The following is an 18,311-nucleotide window of genomic DNA, read 5'->3' as shown; positions in this document are numbered from 1 at the left end:
AAACGGCATAAATTAGAAATATTATTCTAGCTTTGTAACCAGGGGGGTCACTAGAGCCCCAGTGAAATATTACTGATAAATCCTTGTCTGGCGATGGAGATTACATATACTGACCTGAAAATAGTTTTCCTTGATAATACTTCAGCAATCATTTTGTATGTTTGCTATCAGTTGTTTATAACCAAAAACTAGTGATTGCAGTTTCACAAATCAATTACTGTTTGATTGTATAGGTCAAACAGATTGCAAACAGATTGAAATAGTAATGCATACTTAGTAATGGAAAAAAGAGCGCTGGATGAGATAGATATTTAAGCTATACATTTATAGCTGTATTTAGGCTGTATTTATACTACTGTATACTATATAAAAATATGGGGATATGTATAGCAATGGTAACATACAGTACATATCTCCTTGACCAACCTTGATCCAAATGGATTTCACTCATCTCACTAATAATTGGTGGGTCTATCTATTAGCCCCTGAAATAGTTACAGTAAGCATACTGTAAGTATTCATGCTTAATCAAAATTATTCAAATCACATTGCAAATCCGGTTTATTGGCAACATTTACAGACTTTCAGCTGTTTGCAATGAACAAATCATTCAAAAGTAATTGAAATAGCTCAACACAACAAACGTTTCAAGTGGAAACTGATCTCCAAAACAGGTGTTGTCCCAAGCACACCTGATGCAACTAATCAAGGGCATCATTAGTTGCACCAGGTGTGCTTGAGCTAAAACACATGAAATCTCTGAGCTGGTTTGTAACACTGATATAGATACCCAAAGAATGGTCCAAAAATTTAAGAGAAGATAATATCATCCTTCACAAACAAGGAAGAGGATACAAAAAGATAGCGAAGGCACTAAATGTTCCCAGAGACATCGTTGGAAGCAAAGTTCGCAAGTTAAAAGTTAAAGGAACAGTGGAACAGTGGTTGGATGGGGCAGGAAAAGGAATCTATCAACGGCTGCAACCTGATTTCTGAAAAGCCAGATTCAGAAAAACCCTCGAGTGACTGCAAAAGACCTGCAGCAAGACTTGGTGGCAACATGCACTGAGGTTTCAGCTTGCCCAGAAAGGCGCATACTATGCACATGCCAGAACTCCAAGACGTACACCACTACTGACTCACTACTGACCCAAAACCACAAGAAATGTTGGCTCCAATTTTCTCAAAATCATATAAATAAGCCACAGACATTTTTGGGATTAAACAATAAAACAAAGGACGAATAACGATAAAACAAAACTGGAACTTTTCAGCCCTGTGGATCAGTGGTATGTCTGGAGGAAGAAGAATAAAGCATATACTGAAAAGAACACTCTGCCTACAGTTAAGCATGCTGGTGGCTCGGTGATGCTCTGGGGCTGCTTTGCATCCTCTGGAAGGCAGGATGGACTAGTTGAAGTATCAGGAAATCCTAGGAGAAAACGTCATTCCGTCAGTGAGGAAGCTGAAGCTTGGACCTTTCAACAGGACAATGATCCCAAGCATTCCTCAAATTCCACCAAGGCTTGGTTGCAGAAGAAGTCCTGGAAGATTTTACAGTGGCCATTACAGTCACCTGACTTGAACCCCATAGAAAATATCTGGTGGGAATAAAAGGTGGTTGCAGCACTCAAACCAAAAAATATTACTGAACTAGAGGCCATTGCTCATTAGGAATGGGCTAAGATTTCTCAGAAACGCTGAAAGAAGCTGATGTCTGGTTACACATTTCATTTGCAGCAGGTCATAACAGCAAAAGGGTGTTCTACTAAAGTACTAAAGATGCTTGCCATGAAGGGGTTGAATAATTTTGAGTCTGCAGAAGTCATTAAAAGAAGTCATTTTGTTTGATTTTTTCATTGCAAACAGCAATGGGGGTTGAATAATAATGTTAGTCTTTCTGCAGCATTACATGAGATATTCTCAACAAAAATCTAAGCTTTAAAATATTCAAAAACTGATCCTGCTGTCTGTTCATTTTCAACATGACCAATGGGGATTCATGAAATGAAGGGACAATAATGTTGTCAGCAGGTTCATAAAATAATGAACTGAAATAGCCTAAAAAAACACGATCTTATTTGCAACAAGGTCCTTGTGTAAGTGAAAACTCCAAATGGTACTGTTGATAAGGGAATTGCTCTGAAATGGAGTATTGCTTTCTCTTGCATTTTCATTGTCTGATAGATGAATTAAACTAAATTACAATGTGTTGCTAGCCTGGTTAAAACCAGACCATTCTCAGTAGTAACTGAGTTATGGTCTGGCAAAGCTCCATAGAAAAATAATTTCCAAAGGGGCGTCACCAACGGACGTCGCTCAAATGCCTCTGGGCTCAGTTGGATAGACCTAAAACCAATCAGAGTGATCGGCATCGTGTAAAGCCATATGCTGCGTCCCAATTTGCCTAAGTTACACTACGCCATAAAAGTATGTACTCTTTTTGTGAAGAAAAGGTATTTACTTTTGAATGTGTAGCAAAAAAGTAGGCAAGCTTTGGGACATACTACTTCGTCATCTTTATCGGATGGATCTGCCGCGTGCATCCATTCACTTAAACTGCCCTGTCAATCATCGTGTCACAGTTAAAATCCTCTATTAAATTAAATTAAATTTCCTACCTTTTCTGAGAGAAATGTAGTAGTACGTTCATCTGCCAGTGGGTCTTTCATGGAGACTGTCCTCATGTGTTTGCAATTTGAATATAATAATGCATTTAAAAGTTGAACGGACATCGCTCAAATGCCTCTGGGCGCAATTGGATAGACCTAAAACCAATCAGAGCGATCGTCATTGTGTAAAGCCCGCCTCGACGTTTCTGATTGGTGCCGCGATTTCTAGGCCATGGAAATTGGCTTGAATGAGCTTTTTGCCAGACTACTTCTCGAGCAAATCTGAATTTGCCGCAAGTTGTCTGGGTTTTCCCAGGCTAATGTGTTGGGGGAAAATAACATAAACCTGAATAAAATTATCTTTATAAAGTCCTGTTTAGGCCATTGAGCTCACTTCCTGATTAAAATATTCAGTGTGTCTTTGGACAGTTCTCTCTGTTAAAAAAAATAAAAATAAATAAAAAACAGCTTTTACTCAAAATCTTAGAGTTTTAGCTTGGTGTCACTAGTTGCACCTGAATTAGCAGATAAGTTTGCTTTTTGTTGCATTTAACATCTTCATTAAGGCATATGTGTCATTTCAGGCGTCTGGGACATTAAGTGTGATAACCACAAGAGCTGCTACATGTCACCACTTAAGGGCTACTAAGACAATGAAAAACTTTGTGACTATGAAAAACCTTCTTGTGAACGCATGATGTAAAATCATTTCTGTAGAGCATGTATGATATACAGGGCCCCCACTGTAACATCTGGGACATCTGAGTCACACCTAAAAATGTGTGAATGGCATTGCATTAGAAAAATATTAACCAAGTGACATTTATTATAAAGAAAGGCCGCCCAAACAGACTTTTAAAACAAAGCAATTAAAAAAAAAAAGTTTGTTAACAGATATGCTGTCAAAATTAAGATGACATTAAGTAGCCTATTTGAAAATGAAAATTCCTGTCATTGTACATGTACATTATGCTCAGCTCTAAATTGATTTAATTAGCTAGAAATTAAATTGTGATTGTGCAGAAACATATATGATCAATAAGTTAGAACAACATATGTTTTTACATTGCTTTAACTTTTTTTCAACTTTTTTATAAGTTATACAAGATTCAACAAATTTCAGTTTAATTAATGCAATTTATTTTGAAATGACTTAAGCATCCAAGTTTATTTTAAAAATTTAAGGCAGCAACATCTTTATCAAACAATCTTTAAAAACCCTTATCCAATATTTATAAGGAACAACTGGCAAAGTAATGGAAACGTATTGTGGGAATCTTATCGTGATGAACTCCACCTGTGGCCACTCTGAAGTTCACATGAGTGAACTTGAGAGGAAATGACTTCATGCAGGCGCACCACAAAGCATTGACAACAGTTAAAACAAAAATGGCTGAGACAAGTTAAGATGTTTGAGTAAAACTCTAGCATTGTTTGTTTGCAGATGCCATTGGTTTGTTGTGTTATATAAGACAGAGACACTGAAGTGACACTTAAATGTTCAAATACTATTGGGGCCACTGAATGTGACAGTGACGTAATGTAAAACATTTAGATATTCTGAATAAAGTTAGTGCAAACAAGAGAGTACACAAGAGAGGAATCAGCAGCACCACACAATGGCAGATCAGTCAAAATGCTTTTTGTTGTCTAAATACCCCACATGGGAACACTGTGAGGATGGTGGGGTCCCTCAGCTGAGACTGTTGGCCAGGGCATGAAAGCTGTGTTTGTTGTTAAGTAAACTGAACTAGATAATATTTTATTATCGGTCTGATGATGTTCAGTTATCCATGTTTCATCCATCCATAACCAAGAGAATTACGAACTAAGATTTAAGAGAGAATCTAAAATAAAATAAGATTTTACTATTCTACATGTATCAATGTGATTTTTGGTCTTTTATCATAGATTTTTCAGTGTCCCACATTGAGGACACAACTGTCCCACATTAGGAAGCTGTCTCAGACGACTTGCAATAAGAGCACTAATATGTCTTAACTAATACTAATATATCTCTTTTGATTTGATTAGGACACATCCTGGGTTTTTTTTTAAATGCTATTGGGTGTGGATTTAATGTTTTGGTTACACATCGCAATATGTCATTGAAGTCTGAAGTGCAAAAAATGTCCCACATTAGGGCAATTCACCCTATTCAATTTTCGGGTCAGTTAATGAGGAGACAGTCCGGATAAATGTGTGATAAAAGTGGCAAAATAGGAAGAAATGTAAAGATAAAATAATTTCTTACGATGCAAAAAACATACTCAGGTCACTTTTCTGGTCAGTATTTTAAAATCACTCTTACCAGGTCACTGGCGTTTTTAGCAAGCTCATCCTCACTGGATGCTGCCGAATCCACCACCAGCTTCTCGAAGCACGTCGAGCCCAAGGACGAGCTCTTCTGCTGGGACATCGCCAGATGAGCCACCAGCAGCTTCGGGCTCCCGTGCGCGGATACGGAAATCTCCGGTTTACTGATTGATGCTCCATCAGCAACGGCCAGCGGTGAGATCCCGAGCCCTTTACTGGCGCTGGAGTTCGGCTGCTCGCTCAGGGTACTGTCGCCTACTATAGACGGTGGAGTTGAAGACAGATTGGGCTGCGAGGACGAGAAGACCCGGTCCAGGACCTGTTTTTTCTTTCTTTTAAACATCCATAACCCGCTTTCTTTTTTACTATCCCCGCTGCGTCGTTCGGACCCCAGTTTGGGGCTCAAAAACGGTTTGGTCTTCTCTTGGAAATTCCTCCACATCCTTCTCTGGTAAGACGCTGACTGCGGGTCTTTGTCGCTCTCATCCGTGTGTTTCTCCTCCATAGTCCCCGTCCAGCAGCAGCAGCAGCAGCAGGCTTTCAGCGCGCGGAGCGCCAGTGACACTGAAGCGCGCGGGCGAGCGCGCAGCAGCGCGTGCTCTTGATCGTAAACGGCACTCAGGCACTTATAACACATTCACTTTATCTGGTCAATATGGTACTTGTGACATTATTCAGGGGGTCTTTTACAGCACCTTAACATTGAAGTCTAAACTAAAACCTATAAAAAATAAAAAATAAATAAAAGCCCAATAGGACAAGTTCAAATCTGAACAAGGAAGGGTTGCCCAACAAGGGTTACCTGTGAAATAAACGTGAGTGTGGAATGCATCTGATTCACTCTTTAATGACTTAATGATCTGACAGTAACCTATGAAAAAGCCAGTACACGAATACATAATTGGAGAATGGAAAGATACGCCTCCTTCTGGTGAATGTCCGTAATTATAAGGATTTGGTGAGTGTATTTTACTGCACATCATGTCATTATATTACATGTTAACAAGCCATTTGAGCTATTTAAATTGTGTTTGTTACTGTAACACGTGCTGATAATAATACAGGTGCACACTAGAAGAAAGCATGATGACTTTAGGACAGAGTTAGTCAGTTAACAGGTTTTAACTGTGGTAGGCCTATTTTTAGTTTATTGTTAAAATTACTAACATAGCTATGCAGTGTAAACAGCCATGCTATTGATTTAAAAGTGAAGGCAAAGCCAAGATAATACCACCCACAATAACACCCACTCATGTGTCATTTTAAAGATTGTAGAATTTGAATATGAATATGTAATTATATGAAGGTTGTAGTTGCTGTAAACTAAAGGCTATGATGTACACCCAGTGTGTGTGTGTGTGTGTGTGTGTGTGTGTGTGTGTGTGTGTGTGTGTGTGTATTATTTATTTATTTTTACACACAGCTAACACTATACATTAAGACATTACTTAAAAATTCCCCTAAAGACACCATCACCACTTAGCTTTGAAGGGTGCTGAGTACATTTATTATTCTATAGATTTCAAATCACAGAAGGGAAATCATTACCGGTCAGAAAATCTCATGAGAATGAATGAGTAGACTGAGATGTCTGGCCAATATCTCAATATTTAATTATGCTTCTTGTCAAATTATAGTATGATAAACCGTTTTAAGCCCATCATCCTAAAGCTGTTAATTATCCTTCGCAGTATACCATTATATTTTAGACAAGTACTGAAATACTGTATTTGCAAATTGTCTGCATTATCTTGCCATGTACAAAATGATACACCCCTGTCCAGAACATGCCATTTGGTAGCTAAGAGATCAGACTAAACAAACCAACAAACACTCCACAGGCTACAGGGAAACACTTCACGCAGGTAAGTGCTCAACTTTACTTTGCAATATATATTATTTTATATGTGTAACTCACACACCCACATATATACACATATACACATTTTAACTGCAATAAAGTACTCTTTCTTCCTGTGGTCATTGTGGCTATGATGAATGTCGATTAAAACTGTAAGTGCTCAATCAAAGGGATTCATCTCTGTTAAATGAATGAAGGTAATGTATTCATCATTCATGCATCAAGGTGAATCAGTACTCAGAGGCAGAGAATCAATAGGTGGTGTAGCTTCCTAGAGCCCTTGAGTTATGCTCTCTACAATGCAATGTAGGAGAAAACCACGAGGAGAACACCTCTGAGTTCTTCTATTGCTTCAAAGGCATTTGATTGAGCTTCAATTTGACAATATGGCTCTGTCCTGTCGTTTCTTTTACAAAGTAAAGCATTCTCAGATTCTATTTATTGATTACCTGTGATGGACTTGCCGTCTGTACAGGGTGTCCCGAGACGCTGCAGGCTCCAGCATCCCCAGCAGAGGATAAAGCGGTTTGGAGAATGGATGGATGGATGGATATTCACTAATTACAATATTTTACAATATTAAGTTACATCAAAGGCAATTTAAAGGGATACTCCACTTTAAAATGAAAATTCTGTCATCATATACTCACCCTCATGTTGTTTCAAACCTGTATGAATTTCTTTCTTCTTCTGAACAGAAAGGAAGATATTTAGAAGAATGTCAGTAACCAGACTGGTACCATTGACTTCCATAGTATTTTTTTTTTTTTCCTACTATGGAAGTCAATGGTACCAGAAACTGTCTGGTTACTGACATTCTTCTAAATATCTTCCTTTCTGTTCAGCAGAAGAAAGAAATTCATACAGGTTTGAAACAACATGAGGGTGAGTATATGATGACAGAATTTTCATTTTAAAGTGGAGTATCCCTTTAAAAAAAGATGAGGCTCTGACAAAAGAGTTCTAGTTAATTAATTGTGTTTTGAGACAGACATATGGAGAGCCACATGACCAATCAGGAACGCACTTTAAGAACTCTACTAGAAGAAGCCGTGAAGATCAGGGACGATGTGGTGACTGGTATACGTGCAGCTCAGGGTTCAGTCCTGATGGAGTCGTCTGCTAGAAAACTACTGGAGAACCACATTCAGATCATAACTCATGTTGTCAAACAGCTCAGCACAGACATCCAGGTATGAAAATAAGTTTTATAGTGACATTATATATTATATTATATTATATTATATTATATTATATTATATTATATTATATTATATTATATTATATTATATGTGACCCTGGATCACAAAACCAGTCATAAGTCGCACGGGTTTATTTGTGGCAATAGCCAGCAATACATTGTATGAGTCAAAATGATCGATTTTTCTTTTATGCCAAAAATCATTAGGATATTAAGTAAAGATCATGTTCCATGAAGATATTTTGTAAATTTCCTACCGTAAATATATAAAACATTTATTTTCGTGAGTGAAGGGCAGCACTATCGCGAACATAAATGAACAACTTTAAAGGTGATTTTCTCAATGTTTAGATTTTTCACACCCTCAGATTCCAGATTTTCAAATAGTTGTGTCTCGGCCAAATATTATCCTATCATAACAAACCATAAATCAATGGAAAACTTATTTATTCAGCTTTAAAAAAAATCAGCAAATCAAATCAAATCTTCAGCAAATCAAAAAATTGACCCATGTGACCAGTCACATATTATATTATATTATATATATGGGAATTAATCCTTCTCAGAAAGGTCCAGAATAATCACACTGATGAATTGTTAGATCAGTAACATCTGATCAATGCATCTCAAAGTTTTACATTTATTTTTTAATGTGAAAGCAAAAATTTAACAGTGCTTAATGAGCGAGGTACAGTTTCAGAGAACATGCCAGCAGAGCCATTACCTGATGGGATGTATTATGTAGAATATGTGCATAAAAAATTAATTAATCAAATAAATCAAAGTCACTACAGAATGAGGGATTTTTTTTATTTATTTATTTTTTCCTGAAGAGTGATGATGTAACCAGGCTTGATTAGTAACGGAAAGACATTAGGAATCTCTGCTATAGGCCTAATGACGTAGGCTAAAACACTTCTGGCTTTCCCTCTAAAATTACAAATAGTGAATACACTCGAGGTATATTTTCCAATTCAGAAACTATTGAAAAAAAAAAAAAAAAACACTCCTTCATAATTACTCCTGCGTTATAACGGAAAATGACTGAAGTCTGTCAAACTGTGATAGCGGTGAGTGACTGCTGATATGAGCAATCACACTGTAACTGTTGTATGACCGCAAGGACAGAACAATCTTCTGTCTCCCCAGGTGCTGGAAACACAGATTATTGAGAGAGACAAGCTTGCCGCAGGGACAACTTTTGCAGTGAAGAGCTTGGATCACAAGAACATGATGGGTATTGGAGATCTCAGAGGCAGAGTGGCAAGGTCACAAATTACACCAAGATTTTATTCATATTTATAGAGCTCCAACATTTTTAGATCACTAGTGAATAGTTATTTTAATTTTAAAAATGATTATGAATTTCATAATTTCTTGGTATATGTCTCTTTTTTTTCATTTTCCCTGAAGTTTATTATAAATATGAGCATTAACTCAAAGTCTACAAGAGCTACTATTTCACTACACTTTCAGTGCAATTCATGAATGATTGTGATTGTGTTGCCAATGACATTTTATAACAACAAGGTTGAAAATGAGATGTTCACTCGTGTAAGAGAATGCATATTTCCAAACATCCAGCTTAGTGGACTTATTAGACAAATGCCTTCTTGGCATTTGTGTATTCGAAAAAGCCTAATGTTTGTACGAAATGAATGTGGAAATAGAAAGAGTGCGGAGGGTCAGTGGTGCCTTACAGGCATAGGCACAGTAGCTTGATGAGATGAAATGAGATGTTTGCTGACTGCACGACCTATGATTCCTCTCTTAACATACGCCATATCACACAACCCTTCACACATTATGTATTCATTAGTTCATCATTGTGGAATGAAAGACATCTAAATTGCTCTTGCCTGCAGTGCACAAACAAGATTTGTGGCAAATCAGATTATTTCCCCATTTGTCATCTTCTGAGTCATTGTTGCAGTGGCAGATGTTGTCATCATTTTTAGGTGATGGCAAAAATATAAAATATTAATTATTATACATCATTTTATTTTATATTATATATATTTTTTTTTTATAACAAAGGGTAAAACTGCAATCTACATAGTTAAATAATTGCTACATTATTTTATTGTATTTATATGGGAAAAGATTTGAATGGAAAAATGTATATTATTTTCATAATTCCTTAGTAGTAAGTCTCCTTAGTTTTAAAAACTCAAACTTCAGTCTACAAATATATATGTTCTAAATCACGTTTTAGTACCTACAATTAGAATGTATAAATATTTTATTTTTGAGAATTAACTTTCTTAAGAGCATGAAACTAAGGATGTCATTGCTTCATAATGCAGGAGAGATTAGAGTAGAGATTTTTCCAATTGAAAAAAGTGAAAAGGTATAAAAATTTATATAAAATATAAAAAAATTGCAGAAGATGTTTTAATGTCAGTTGTGTTACCACAATATACAAACACCGAATCTTTAGGATCTTTATGAAGTTTTTTTTTTTTTTTTTAGATTAAAGGTCATGTTTAATGAGGAGACAACCACAGACTGTAATTTGAAAATCCATAAAAAACATTTTTCTTTATCTTGAAAATCAACTAAACCAAAAAAATGGTCAGTGCTGGTCCCACTGGTTCCCACTTTTAATTAAGAGCAATTCTACTTCAAAAATAGCATGGCAGCCAATAGTAATTTTCATATTTTTTTTAAAGTTCCAGATGAAAATGCTGGCAAAATTATAGAACGTTCTTCTGATATACACTCACCGACCTTTTTATTAGGTACGGTACGCTTGCTCATTTGCTCGTTAATGCAAATATCTAATCAGCCAATCACATGGCAATTTAGGCATGTAGGCATGGGCTTAGCTTAGCTGACTTGTTGCCTCGCTGCCCTATCAGGCAATGACTAAATTGTTTGCACACAAAGATACCTTACGAAACTGATTTTGGATAGACAGTTCTTTGGGCGAAAATGCCTTGTTGATGACAGAGGTCAGAGGCCAGAATGGTTCAAGCTGACAGAAAGGCAACAATAACTCAAAAGAGCACAAATTCATGATGCATTCATGTCAATGTGAACCAAAATGAATGTTTCCAGTACCTTCCTGAATCTAAGCAACAAAGAATTAAGGCAGTTCTGAAGGCAAATGGGAGTCCAGTCCGGTACTAACCGTAGAGTGACCGGTGAGGGTATCAGTAAAACCAACCCTCAGGAACAGATGAAATACTTATTGTTGTCTGAATTTCCTTTTGCCTTAGATGTGATGCTAGCATTGCTAAACTGTCATCTGATGTTGTGACTGGAGGGTGGGACATTCTGAAACTCCAACAGGAAGTGAGTGAGTTACGCTCTGTGCTGGAGATGAAGCTGAGAGACATGGAGCTCAAGGTGAGACGTTAATGACGAGGCCATTAAAGAGCAAAACAAAAACAAAACACTGTTTCTAAAGTATCTTTATTGAACAGTGTTCCCTGTGTCATTTTCACATTTTTAATGCTCCTTCAATGATACCATGGTGTTACATAGTGCTGTATCAGCATGATAAATATTAAAAAAATATATGGTAATACCATCCCACCAAACAGGAAACATTCTCAGATCTTTGGCTAACCTTCTAACAAGGTTCTCTCAATGTTATGAACTTCTTCCAATTAGATAGAATGAATGTTCTGATGATGATAGAATGATAGAATGTTCATTCAGAGTTTTCTGGTCTTTAATAATGTAATTTTTTTCTTTTTGAGGGTGGATTTCTGTTTTTTAAATGTTACTACTTGTTTCAGAATGTTCAGAAAACTTTCAAAAGTAACATTACCATTATGTTTGCAAAATGATAAAAATGGAATGTTCCCTTAACCTTCACAAACCAAAACAAAAAATAACTTTTTTAAAAACTGGACGTTTTGACATTCAGAGTACATTCAGAAATAACATTAGCATAACATTCTTAGAACATATTTTTGTTGGCTGTTATGGTTCTCATATTTGGCAAGTCCACATTTGTTTTCCTCAACTTAAATGTTGTGACCAAGCCAGTATGTGCATTATATGAAATTGCATCAGCTTTGGCCCACACCTCTCTTACGCTGGGGGAATTGCAGCGTTGTCATCCATATAAACTGTCCCTGCATGGTGACTTGTGTGATAACCATAAATCTCAGTGATTGCAGTGCATTAGCTCTAGGTAGTGGTCACCAGAAACCATAAAGGTAATTGAAAATATAAGGGAATGCGGACAGCCATGTAAAAAAAAATTTTTTTTTTTTTTTTTTTAGTTGATAGCTGGTTTAGGAATGCTACATTTGGGGACAAGGTTATTGATTAAGCTCAGTTTGATACAGTTTGGACAGTGTTTGGACATTAGAAGGACAATGAAAACTATGTGGAGTGAGCGTGATGAGAGGTACGCTTTATAATGTCTTGTCATTTGCTAGCTGTCACATGATGTAGGAAACCTACAGATGTCAATGTCAGAGAAGTTCATCTCTCAGAGAAACGCCATTGGAGATTTACAGAAGGAGATACAACAACTGGATGTAAAGTAAGAGCAACTAAAGTCACATATCAATACTCAGACAATTGAGTTTATTTTAAGAGTTCCTGCTACAATATAAATTAAAATGATATATGTATATATAAATGATACTATATAATAATATTGCCTAATTATTAAATAACTATAATACAATATTTAAAGGATATATATATATATTTACGCTTTTTGTCTTTACGTGAGTCATTGAATCATTCACTCAACCATTGTCAGTAATGCCAAACGCTATTGACAATGAATGCACAGCGTAATACAAAATTCTAATTATTTACATCAAAAACAAGATTACATTGTGTTTGTGTGTGTGTTCAGTGTTTGGAGATTTAAATTGGCGGAATATCTGGATGACAGCAGATAAATTCTATGTCAAAGCAAGTTTCAAACTAAAATAATAGGCCTACATAGAATATATCCTGGCTTTAAAACATGTGCCAGAGCATTCTGAATTACACATTGATTAACCTTGTCACTTTTAATGGCAAGGAAACATGTTAATTTATTTTTATTCACTGTATACATACTGTACAAAGATGTTTTTGATTGAAATTAAATATCGTTTTTGAAGTATATCTTCACAAACTGTAAAGATATACTTCAATGTTCAATGTTGTTAGGGTTTTTTGTATTCAGTGATAAAAGAAAATCAAATAAAAAGGAAAAAAAGAGGAGAAGAGAAAAAGGCCAAACACCCTTGATTCTTGCATGTCTCTTAACCGAATGTGGTATGCCAAGTTGGAATATGCTGAAGCATGAATTTAATTTAGGCTATTTGTTTTTTGCTTGGCAGATATGTTTTCAGTGTGGTTTGGGCTGCTGGAGTGCAAAGATTTAATTGATTAAATAAACAAGGAATCAGACCTGTTGCAGAAATCCTATTTCTATTTTAGGCCCCCTAGTTTCTTTTAATAAAATGTTGTATGTGAAGGGCACTCGTGAAGGTATTGACAGCCCTGACATCAGTTATTGCAATGCTTTACCACCGGCCCACTTTTATTGAATCTGCTGTCAGGTGGATTTGCTCTGTTGAGACTGATGTAAAAAGGGAACTAGTAATGTGCCAGTGACTCACCAGATACGCCTCCAAATGCCAATGCCAGTCTATGTGCTGCCACATGAGCATCATGGCATGTGCAAGGTGATGCTCTCCATTTCTTTGACAATATTAGCTCTTGTCTGCAGTGTGGAGCAGATGGCAGCTGAAATGGAGCCTTGCTCATGATGCCCATGGTGTGACAGAATCAGAGGAATTGGCTGCCTATGCTTGGGCTGTTATGTAATAGTGGTGAGTCAAGATAGCTTACAGTGACTCATGAAGAGAAGCATATGGGCCAAAGAAAAATAAACACATTGAGAAAGAAGCCGGGAACAATAGCACGAGCCCAAATGTGATGTCTGTTAGACACAATGACACAAATACCTTTTTGAAAGATATGCTTTAAGAACAACAACAAAAACATCCACCACAACATATCTGTAGCCTATTTAAAATGTATAGGCCATTTACATTTACATTTATTCATTTAGCAGACGCTTTTATCCAAAGCGACTTACAAATGAGAACAATAGAAGCAGTTAAACTAGCAGTAGGACAACAAAATGCAAGTGCTATGACCCTTCTCAGTTTAAATCAACGCATTTTTTTTTTTTTTTTTTTTTTTTTAATAGAACAGAATAGAGTAGTAGAGAGAAAGTGTTAGTATTACTGGATCAAGTGCTGTCGGCCCAGCATTAGCCCAGGCCCAGCATTAGCTAAGTAAACACAAACTATTGTTTTGGATAAGACAAATTGTAATCAATGATACAAAGCAAAGATGCAAAGCTTGAGTCTTGAGTCCACTCCAAAATGAGTTCTTCTGTATCAGTAAGCTCTGTTTCTGAATTCTCTAAAACGCCTTGGCTGTGTCTGAAAGCGCCATCTATACCCTTAAACAGGGCACTATTTGAGAGGACAGCCATTTTAGTGCTGTCCAAAACCATAGTGGACATTATGGAGTGCACTCATTCAATCCCATAATGCACCGGAATAAAAAGTGTACAACCAGGGTGCTTCTCATTTCTTATTTGTGCACCCTCGCATCCTTTCCTCGCGTCTCGGCTTCGCCCCCAGGATGCGAGGGAAGGCTGCGAGGAACGAAAATGAGGATGGAGGAATCGAAGGAAAGCTTATTTGAATATTCTTGATCGCTCGAGTGTCACTTCAAAGCGTCATCAGCAGCTCTCAAAGGATCTGCCCTTAAGGGGGAGGAGAATTTATATGTGCATCAGGTTTCTCGACAAGAAAGACTTCCGTATAGGATACACATGTGCATCCTCGCTTGGAGAACGTGATTTCACCAAGTACCACATGTTCCTGGATCAACATCTTTGTTGATCCTGGAACAACTCTCCAATCAACCAATCAGATTTGAGGGACAAGTTTACAGTTTATGTCAAGTTTAGGCTTAGAACCAGGGTGAGGTGCTTCAACATCAGTGTTATTCACCTATCATCTCCCTCTGATTTTAGGGAAACGTCATGGGTAGGGTTAGGTTTAGGGGTAGGGATAGGCAGGGGCGCCGCTAAGGGGGGGGAAAGTTAGGACGATTCTAAGGGCCCAGGCACTTTTGGGGGCCCCAGAGATCGATTTTATTAACGGAATGGGTGCGGTAGGGGGCCCAACCTCATATTCTTTCATAGGGCCCAAAATTGATAGTGGCGCCCCTGGGGATAGGGTAAGGACTAAATTTTGGGACAGGAATGTTATTCCAGGATCAACAAAATATGTTGATCCAGAAACATGTCTTACTTGGCAAAATCACGGTGACCTCCTCGCTCATAACTCCTCTGGAAGCTTCCTTACTCCTTGTTCCTCGCTGTGCAATTAGAGAATTGAGATGTTCTTCAAGATGGCTGAAATGTCGTCAGTTTCTGGGTCACGGGCTGAAGGTCGGAGGAGCGAGGAAACGAGGAAGCATCAATTTGAGTATTGAGAAGCACCCCCAATGTACATTCAACTGTTAGAGAATACCCATAATGCACTGTGAGGGTAGCGCTAAATGAATTCCCGCGTCTCGCTAGAAGATCAGCTGAAGATCAGTGTCTGCAGTTGAATCATTCATCCATCCATTTTCCAAACCCCAATGTGGGTAAAGCGCTTGATTGTAGTTTTGAGTTTTCTTCCGGGAACAAACGTCACAATATTCCTCATTTAAATAATCCCCGCCCAAGGCATACGCAAAGAAAAAAAAGGGGGCAATGTCTGGTTGAGTAGCGCTGTGTTGAAACCGGTTGAAACTCGTGGTTTTGGTAAGGGGTGTGACATTTCCGAAACATGCTCAAAGCGGTTAATCAATCACAACACAATGATCCATCCGATCAATCAGAGCACATTTTTCTTTTCGGAAGGAGGAGCTTCACACAGACAGGAAGTAATCAGAGCATTACTTACAGACTGGGAAGTGAGGTGCTGTAACTATGTAAAATATGTGAAAAATATTGTTTTTTGAACATAGAAGCATGAAAACCTATTCTAGCAGAGCCCAAAAACAAAATCAAGACTTTGTAAAAGGGCATAATATGGCCTCTTTACTACATAATAATCAGAATACCTTTACTACAATGGGAGAAAATTGTAATGTAGCATGTATGTTTATGCAGAACCTCTAGTGGTCTGAAGGAGATGGAGGAGCAGACAGTGAGACTGAGGAAGTGGACAGAGGAACAGATGAAAACCACAGTTCAATCACACACACAGAGCAGCCAGCAGCACACACTGCTGCAGGACAGAGTGGTAAACATGTGAATGGGTCTCAAACTCAAAATGAATGGCCTTATTATATATACAGTATATATACATACTGTACAGTATATATGATATCTGTGCAAAATATGTTCTTAGGTGGAAGTGGAACGCAGGCTAAAGGAGAAAATGATTCTTCTTTCTGGGCATCTGGAAAGGTTGGAGGCACAACTGGAGAAGGTGCGTTCAGCTCACAGGACCACGCATTCAGAGAGCAAACTCGACAGAATGATCAACACTTTGGAGAAGAGCTTCAGAGAAGAGCTAGAGCAGATGAGGAAGGAGTACCAGTCAGGTGAGTCTCACATACGAGGATGAAATAAAAGAAACCCTTTCTACATTTTGACATCAATCTGTATCCTACAACTGCTGTTCAAAAGTTAGGAGTCAGTAAGATTTGGTAATGTTTTTGAAAGAAGTCTATTATGAAACAGACAATTTTTTTTTTTTTTAATTCAGAAATTCAATATCTCTTTGCTAGGGAAAAAACTGTATTCCAAAACAATGATAGTCTGACGCACACTTCAGATTCGAATTATTATAATATTAATATTCTGGCTATATATTACATTCTGGAACTGGCTAATTCATATAGAAAACTTAAAAAAAGTAAATTATACTTTTAAACAAAAATACAATAAAAACAGTAATATTGTGAAATATTATTACAATTTTAAATAACTGTTTACTATTTTAATTTATTTTAAAATGTAATTTATTCCTGTGATGCAAAGCTGAATTTTCAGCATCATTACTCCAGTCTTCAGTGTCACATGATCCTTCAGAAATCATTCTAATATGCTGATTGGCTCCTTAAAAAATTGTACTGACCCCAAACTACCAACTAGTGTGTCGGTATATAGAAAGCTACAATATAGGCATTTTTACTCCATCATTTTTGGTGCCTCTCTATCCAGACCTCTGGTTCAACAAATCACTGAAAGCCAAAATATGACCAGTAAACTAGAACAATAGCTGTCATTTCTCAACAACAGATTGGAAAAATTGTGTTCTAGCTGCCTGACATGCAATACCAGCCAAACTAAGTGGCCCAATTTATCTCTCCTTTGGCAGTTTTCTTGAGAAATCAAAGTGCAAATAGAAAGCATGACTCAAATTCAGACTGAATCAGTCTTTTTGGTATTACTTGTAGCTTAATGTACAGGCAAATCTGCTAAACTAAGCCTGCAGGGTATCTTTCACCCTAGCATATTTGATATTTAGTTTATTTATATTTCCTTCCAACTACCCAATTTCAAAATGTGACTGATTGACAGACTATGTCGAGTATTTCCAGGCATTCTGTACAAAAGACCAAAGTAACCTCAATAAACAAACCCAGCAAAGAAAAGCCTTAAAAGGTACAGTACATGACTTGCGCTCTCAAATTCTCTTTGAGATTCCAATGATGGACTGAGGGCAGATGATGCATTATAGATGACACATCTAACACACACTTCTGCCACAGAGTCAATGCTCCCACAAATGAAGGTAATCTCCTCTATTTAACTTGCCAGGGTTTCAGGCGGTTCATGATGCCATTGCATCTCTGAGACACATCGGTGACACCAAAGCCAAGCTGGACAAAGGAGAGCTGCAAAGAGACATAAAACAGATCCAGAGAAACATGGTGGAACTAAAGGAGCTCTGACTAGAAAAAAAAACATATATGCTGGTCTTGCTGGAGTATATAACCTGTGTGTGAGATCACAAAGTATGATTCAGCAGAATGTGGACAGATGGGCAATACAATCAAATAAGCTGAACATTTGTTTCCTAGATTAAAAAAAAAAAAAAAAGGATTTAGCCAGTCTCCATGAGGTAATTTCCTGTAAATCTCTTTAGACCAGACTTTAAATTCAGATTCTGAATGAACAATCATGGTTGATGGAACTCGAACAAGGTACAATTATGGCAAATCAGAGATTAGATGCGCAATACTCATGTGGCTCAATACTGGAGGATTTGGAAGATGACCTGTTCTGTGTTTGTCTGCACGTCCGCAGACCAGTATTGATTGTAACGGA

General features: G+C 37.3%; 2 protein-coding genes across 4 annotated transcripts in view; one reads left to right on the top strand and one right to left on the bottom strand.

Moving 5' to 3' along the window:
* mctp1a (multiple C2 domains, transmembrane 1a) overlaps positions 1-6,199 on the bottom strand; it is a 302,675-nt gene extending 296,476 nt beyond the window's left edge. For 2 of the 3 annotated variants that reach the window (XM_079870387.1, XM_079870389.1), the window contains exon 1: positions 4,924-6,199. In XM_079870387.1, the coding sequence (XP_079726513.1) occupies positions 4,924-5,565 (642 nt within the window). In that variant the 5' untranslated portion in view covers positions 5,566-6,199. The remainder of the gene's footprint in view (positions 1-4,923) is intronic. The other variant, XM_079870388.1, reaches the window with a different exon arrangement.
* Positions 6,200-7,741: 1,542 nt separating this feature from the next.
* On the top strand, positions 7,742-18,135 carry fam81b (family with sequence similarity 81 member B). Its single transcript, XM_079871393.1, has 7 exons — positions 7,742-7,982; positions 9,140-9,258; positions 11,212-11,341; positions 12,388-12,494; positions 16,143-16,275; positions 16,384-16,579; positions 17,802-18,135. Exons 1-7 carry the CDS (start codon positions 7,785-7,787, stop codon positions 17,933-17,935), a joined length of 1,017 nt encoding a protein of 338 aa, XP_079727519.1. The 5' UTR covers positions 7,742-7,784; the 3' UTR covers positions 17,936-18,135.
* The last annotated feature ends 176 nt before the right edge of the window (positions 18,136-18,311 follow it).

This window comes from Squalius cephalus (assembly GCF_949319135.1).
Source record: "Squalius cephalus genome assembly, chromosome: 5".
Classification (NCBI taxonomy): domain Eukaryota; kingdom Metazoa; phylum Chordata; class Actinopteri; order Cypriniformes; family Leuciscidae; genus Squalius; species Squalius cephalus.
This window is presented reverse-complemented; position numbering and strand designations above follow the sequence as displayed.